Source organism: Alternaria ethzedia (assembly GCF_023757985.1).
Source record: "Alternaria ethzedia strain BMP 0044 chromosome Unknown scaffold_23, whole genome shotgun sequence".
In the NCBI taxonomy this organism is placed as follows: Eukaryota; Fungi; Ascomycota; class Dothideomycetes; order Pleosporales; family Pleosporaceae; genus Alternaria; species Alternaria ethzedia.
This window is the reverse complement of record NW_026056216.1, coordinates 509758-516418: the sequence shown is the minus strand read 5'-3', so window position 1 is coordinate 516418 and position 6661 is coordinate 509758. Positions and strand designations below refer to the sequence as shown.

At 53.6% G+C, this 6661-nt stretch overlaps 4 protein-coding genes across 4 annotated transcripts; all 4 read left to right on the top strand.

Annotated features, from left to right (window-relative positions):
* Nucleotides 1–167: 167 nt before the first annotated feature.
* Nucleotides 168–833, top strand: J4E87_008013 (uncharacterized protein; the record flags this gene model as incomplete). Its single annotated transcript, XM_049379606.1, has 1 exon — nucleotides 168–833. The coding sequence occupies one exon, from the start codon at nucleotides 168–170 to the stop codon at nucleotides 831–833; it is 666 nt and encodes a 221-aa protein (XP_049230834.1).
* Nucleotides 834–2168: 1335 nt separating this feature from the next.
* J4E87_008012 (uncharacterized protein) lies at nucleotides 2169–3185 on the top strand (the record flags this gene model as incomplete). The annotated part of the gene is made up of 1 exon (XM_049379605.1): nucleotides 2169–3185. The coding sequence occupies one exon, from the start codon at nucleotides 2169–2171 to the stop codon at nucleotides 3183–3185; it is 1017 nt and encodes a 338-aa protein (XP_049230833.1).
* Nucleotides 3186–3739: 554 nt separating this feature from the next.
* On the top strand, nucleotides 3740–4669 carry J4E87_008011 (uncharacterized protein; the record flags this gene model as incomplete). Its single annotated transcript, XM_049379604.1, has 1 exon — nucleotides 3740–4669. The coding sequence occupies one exon, from the start codon at nucleotides 3740–3742 to the stop codon at nucleotides 4667–4669; it is 930 nt and encodes a 309-aa protein (XP_049230832.1).
* A 411-nt stretch (nucleotides 4670–5080) lies between these two features.
* Nucleotides 5081–6195, top strand: J4E87_008010 (uncharacterized protein; the record flags this gene model as incomplete). Its single annotated transcript, XM_049379603.1, has 2 exons — nucleotides 5081–5300; nucleotides 5351–6195. 2 exons carry the CDS (start codon nucleotides 5081–5083, stop codon nucleotides 6193–6195), a joined length of 1065 nt encoding a protein of 354 aa, XP_049230831.1.
* Between the last annotated feature and the right edge of the window lie 466 nt (nucleotides 6196–6661).

Sequence of the window (6661 nt, the reverse complement as noted above, 5' to 3'; positions counted from 1 at the left end):
CCCCCCCATCTGCACGCATCTCGCGCAATGTGCGGAGTCACCACTTCACCATTGAATCTACAGACTGACCGAGTATCAACTGAGTAAAGGCCGAGCCCGACGCCTCTGGTGATGAGTCTCTCGACGACGGCGAAGACGTGCCCGACTCCCAGCGCGAGTTCCTCTGCATGAACGACGAGCACACTCGCTGCATGACTGGCCAGTACACCAAGGACCTGTCGCGCAAGGTCATCTCCGACCATTTTGGCCGCAACAAGGCGTGTACCCGCGACGTCACCGACTGGCCTCTCTTCTGCCGCAAGCACTACCAGCGCGCGACCTACAACAAGACCAAGTGGCAGATCCGCAAAGTGCAGCTCATCCTGCGCCAGTTCGAGGTCATCGAGAAGCAGTTCCCAGGCACCACCTACGACATCGCCTTCAAGAAGTCCGAGGAAGCGCGTCTAAACCACTACTCCCGTCAAGTCGCCGCCGGAGCCAAAAACGACCAAGCTGAGAAGAGTGTGCACCCCAAGATTGGCAAGCACTTCGAGGCGCCCATCGACGTCCTGCGCGAGCTAGACCAGTGGCTCGGCTTCAACAAGACGTACGCAGAAGTCAAGAAGATCGTCGACGTCATCCTCCAGATGCTCGAGGAGAAGGAGACTGAACAAGTCCCCTCCATCGAGTTCCTGCCCAAGCTCCCAGGCAAGACCCCGTCACCCAAGAAGACCCCAGCCAAGGCCCGCACACCTAAGTCGCCCAAGTCACCAAAGTCGCCCGCCAAGTCGCCCAAGACACCTACCCGTGTCTCCAACAAAGGCTCCGTCAAGAAGACTTCAGCAAAGGCTTAGCTCTACTATAGCGTCGCTGCGCCCAGCATCGCGACTACCGTCGCATCACGTCACTCCTTCATCCCATTGCCATTGCTTTCACGGTCTCTCAGCGGCTGAGCTACCGACACTCTAATCATCCTTTGAGTGTCCTAGCAACATGCACGCACTACCATCATCTTCACTATGTTCACAGCATCTGCAATTTTCACTCTTTCGATTCCCATGTCTGGCACCATCACGACTGTCTTCGCACACGCTATATGCTGTCGCCCCTCATGTATCAGCGTTTTCCAACGCGAGACACAAGACTGTTCGTATGGGCGAGGGCCGAACATGTACACGCTCACGGCATGGGTGTTCTTTTTACTTCTATACCCTCATCTTACGATGGCGACTTGTCTTATCTTGTCTCTTGCATTATAGGTAGATTTGGGTGGCGTTTAGGCATAGGGTGTCTTTTTCTGGGGGTTGGAGTCGCGGTGTGGGCATGGGTTCGGCCTCATTGGGTCTGTGGTATTGCGGTTCGGGGTTGGGGCGTTGGGTATATACTACGGTAATCAAATTCAAATCTCTCGTTAGAAATGTGGATTGTTGCATTCCCCGCATTCCTCGTCGTGACATTGACGTGAACGTTACCGTTGACATTACCATCGCCATCGACGTTGGCACTCCATGCACTGTCGTCACTCACGTTACACACATTACCTGCAAACTCCCGTTCCTGCATATGCACACTGCACATGCACCATGCATCCCCGGACGGCTATTGCCTCGTCTGCATGTGTGTCACTGATACTGTCTACCGCCTGCCCCCGCCCTGTAGACGCACCCTCTTTGGTGTGTACCTGCATTTTGAGTCAGACTTCGGGGGCGGTCCTTTTTCGTTGTGACTGTGCCGCAGCGCGCTGCCGAGCTTGACTGGTTGGTGAGGCTGGCCCCCTCGTGGACGCGCTTTCCCCCACATGCAACGCATCCTGCGAGTCGGGCCGAGGGTGTGGCGCGGGTTTGTGTCTCACTAAGGTGTTTGGTTGCGTGATGGTATGGGAAGGATACGAATGGGTATGTTGTGGTGATCGTTGCTGGATTTACTATGCGAATGTGTATTCCAATGTACTGTTCTGGTGCCGTCTGGGCCCAGCTGCGACATCTCACCGTATCTCTGTCAGAACGTGGGAGTGAGAGAAGCCATCTGACGATGTAACTCACTTCATCATCCCCAGGTTGTGAGAATAGGCCGCATATAAGAAAACTGCTTCATCATGTTGACCTGCATGTATCTTACACCTGCATCTACCGTATTTCGTGCAAACCTCTACTACTGCTCCATCATCCCTCTGCCTGACGCTCTCCAAGATGGGCGACAAAGACATCAAGCCCTGCGGAGTCTGGGACGGCGACTTCTCTTGGGATGGCTACTTCATGCGAATGCACATGAAGACAGTCACCCAGCAATACGACATGTACAATCCCCGCACTTGGCCCTTGGTGAGCCAGGTCATGGCAACGGAGAACAACAGTGACTACAGGAAGAGCAAGATCCCTCCGGAGTATCTGGTTTACGAGCAGACACTCATCAAGGACATGGACGGGCTTCGACCTCTTCAAGGCCAGCGGGCCATTACCCGTCGAAAGAATCGAGTTATGAAAAACCTTTTTCGTTACTACCCGCTCAACTATGATCGTAACGGCGAATTGAGAGCGCATCCACATATACCATCTGACGAACTGAAGGAGTGGGTGAGTCAAGTCAAGAAGAGCAACCCGATTGCGAAGAAAGAGGAGGACATCCAGGATGTGGTAGTCGCCAATCATGAGACTGAAGAGGTTACTGAGGATGACTCGCCCGAAGCAGCAGCGATCCATGAGATCATGAAGATGTTGGACGACACAGATACAGTGCCCAACAGCAGAGTAACTGAACTGGAAGAAGAACTCGACAAAACCAAGAAAGAGAGCTTAGAGGCAGACATCAGAGCGGAAAGCGCGGAAAAGAAGGTTACTGCAATGACAGCCAAATACCAAACGGCTGTTCAAAGATTCTCCGCCCAGGTTGGAGAGGCGCTCTGCGAGTACAAGGAACAGTCGCACAAGCTTCTTTGCCAAGAGCGCACCAACCTCAGTACCCTGAAAGACATATTAGAGAAGAAGGAAGATGAAATCGCCAGTCTGCAATCGGACCTCAAGAAGAGTGGCAAGGATGTCTTGACAGCGAAACAGGAGACCAAGGTGGCAAAGCAGCAAATCTTCAAGATTTTGGAAGAAATGAAGAAGAAGAAACAGGGTGCAGGTGCGCAGAAGAAGAGGGCGGAGGAGGATGGGGCAGAAGCAGCACGAAAGAAGCCGAAGATTGAGAGTTGCGAAATGCAGTAGCAACATGAGGGATATGTGCGCGCGTCCGGTTCTTGGTTCCTGTGTGTGCTGGCTTGTTTGGCAAGACAATTGGAAATGCGACAGTCGGTCTAGAACCACCGGGTCACCAAAGACGTGGCTACGTCATATGGATTTAGCTCAGAAATGAAGTGTCTCGGAGCTTTCATCGCTGCCTCTACCTAGTTCACGCGACTTGTTGGTAGAGGGCATCGGTCAGCCTCGTGTCTCTGTCTCCTACTCTTATCTTCCATAGATTTACGGATCTTGCGGTCAATACGAGAAATATACCAAGGTTCCATGACAACCAGTGGTGAAGATGGCTCATGGTGAAGGTGAACGAGGATCGCTTGCCCTCTCACCGCGAATTTCCCAGACTAACCGAAAGGGCGGGAGTTTGATCACGACGAGCGATTCCTACAGCTAGCGACATCTCCTCTGCCTCTTCCCATTGACAGCAGCAGCATCCCGCCCCTCGTTCCGCGTTAGAAACTCTCAAGGTAGGTTGAGCATGGGCGTCAACGCAGCACAAATGACTAACGCGATCGCGACTCAAGATGGCACCTCTACCGCGCTACGAAGACACCTTCAGCTTCGTCTCTTCAAGACTATACGCGAGCATCAAGCGCGCCATCCCTACCTACGACAAGGAAGACCCAAAGACCTGGCCCTACGTCACCCTGTCAACAATCGAGAAACTTCGCCCATACCAAGGATATCCGGATCTGCCTACGGGAGTAGCCTACCAACGAGAAGCAATGAAGCGATACGAGAACATGTACACACCGCAAGAGCGAGCCATCGCCGCCTCTGTGAACGGTCCCTTGCATCAGCGATACCCGTACAACTACGACCGATTCGACGAGCCGAAAGAGAAAGTCGGTATGTCCGGGGCGGAGTATCGAAGCTACATGGCGAGTACTACTCCAATGCCGTCTACACCACGCATGCGCGAGCGCGAAGAATGGGAGCAAGACATCCCCGACAGCGCAATCGATTGCTCCACGCCTTCAGCAGGACGCCCGTCAAGCGCATCCCCAACCCCAGCAACCCGACCCCACCCCCCCTCCCGCTGCACCAACAAAACCTGCACAGACACCCGCCGCGAAGCCGCCAGGCTCCGCGGCACCCTCTTCGACAAAGACTCCCAACTCCTCAGCTGCCAATCCGATCTCAAAGAATACGAGACAACCGAAAAGTTGCGGCGACGAGCTTTGGAAGACGCGGAGTACGAGGTCGAGAAGGAGAAGCAACGGGCTGATGCTGCGGAGAAGGAGTGTATGCTGCGTATGGAGGGTAATATTAGGTTACAGCAGCGTGTGAGGGAGTTGGAGGGAAGGGTGAAGCAGGCGCAGGATTTGGATGCGTATTGTGTGGAGTTGGAGGGGGAGATTGAGAGGTTGAATAGGGGGAGGGAGGGGGAGGGGGAGGAGTCTGATGATGGTGATGATAGACTGCGCAAGAGGATGCGGTCTGAGAGTTTGTAGGAGGTCGCATGTTTGGATGTCGCGGTCGCGTTTTCGCGATGCATGACTGCCGCGGAGACGCCGCACACGCGAGGTTTCGGCAGCGCTAGCCCGTTACGTTGCGAACGCCTTCCCCGCTCGATGCGTCATTGTCGTCGAGTGTCAAGTGTAGCTATAAACTCCGCACTGCGTCACTCGATTAGGCAAGACATTTGCTCTGGTATTGCTCTGGACCGATGCACTGATTCTAAATTTGTCAGACCACGCCCTACAGCTATATTCGCATTAGTACACGACGCGAGAAGAGAGTTGTGTGACTAGTACACTGCAGAAAAAAGACCTCGTTGGGGAGGAACGCTTACAGTTTATATACCTTCCTGAGGTTCTGCGCAAGCCGTATAATCTTGACTGTTCGGTAACACAGCCAGCAACATGGCGCTCCCAGCCACTACGCAGGTCGCGATTCTGCTATCGATCTTCGTCTTACCCATTCTCACATATGTCTACTTCAACAAGAACCAGCAAGCAAAGAATAATGCTGGGCCTTTGCCAGCAGCGACAGAGATCACAGGGCTCTTCATACACCCCATCAAGTCATGCCACGGCATCAGCGTAAAGTCGGCAAAGCTCTTGCCAACAGGTCTTGATCTCGGTGCGCCTCTATCGTCAGATCGGAGAAATGTAGTATGCTGACAGTGCCAGATCGTCAGTGGATGTGGGTGAGCTACCCAAACTACGAGTTCCTGACGATCCGCCAAAACTCCAAGATGACACTGATCCGACCAACCTACGACGAGAAGAGTGATACCCTTACCGTTACTGCACCCGCGCCAAATTCGGTCGATGAGAAGTTGGAGTTTTCAATTCCGGCCCATCCATCTAAGGAATGGCTCGACGAGAATACCGAAGAGCACTCAGCAAAGATATGGAGTACTACAACGGGAACCCGCGTGTATTCTACGAAGATGACCGCTCCCTTCAACAGCTTCTTCGATAAGGAAGTACGGCTTGTGTACAAGCCCCCTGTCTCCGAGGACCCCAGACCTCTAGTATCGAACGGTGCACCAGGCGTCCTAGGAAGAGATGCATCGACCTGTTTCCCCGACCTGATGCCCGTGCTCGTCGGCAATCAGTCTAGCATCGACGAACTCAACACGCGTCTCAAAGCTGCAGAAGGCCTCACAATCGACGTCCGCCGGTTCCGACCCAATATCCTCGTCAAGGGCGATGCTAACGCGCCCTGGGACGAAGATCGCTGGAAGACGATCAAGATTACGCCTAATGCTGGTGACAAGCCGATCGTTCTGGACATTACCCAGCGATGCGCGCGTTGCCAGGTGCCTAATGTACATCCTGATTCGGCGGAGAAGCACAAGACGCAGCCTTGGGATGCGCTGATGAAGTACCGGAGGATCGACGAGGGGATTACATACAAGCCCTGCTATGGTATGCTTGCTGTGCCAAAGTCGGTTGGGGATCTCAGGGTTGGCATGAAGTTCGAGGTTACTGAGGTTACAGATAAGCATCGGTATATCGCTGGATTCTAGGGGGTGGAGCTTGACGGTTCGTGGTGGTGAAGCCTTACTGGCTGCTGCGTATATAGGGAGTCTGACCGAATCCCATCACAGCGCAAGCCATTGCGACACAGCTGTCGTACGACTCTCCACAAAGGTTGTACGGATGATCAGATCAGCACACAATTTCTCTGCTGTCAGCCTCGAAAATCAAAGAAGCTAGCTGTAAGCTGCCATGTTTAGCCTTTGGAAGATCGTAGGTGCATCGATTTGCAGCTCCTGAAATCTCTTCAGATGATTGTTGGAGATGTTGCCCAAGCTACAGCAATCATAAGCGGATCCCCACGTAGTTCACATGCGAACAGCCATGTGCAGCGGCAATTATGACGAGTGTTCCTGATGATCCATCGGATCTGCAAAGCAAAGACTGCCGAAGCGGCTCCGCCTCTAGCCCGCCTTGAGATTAGCGACGCGACGCGACAGACAGGGGTACACCTAT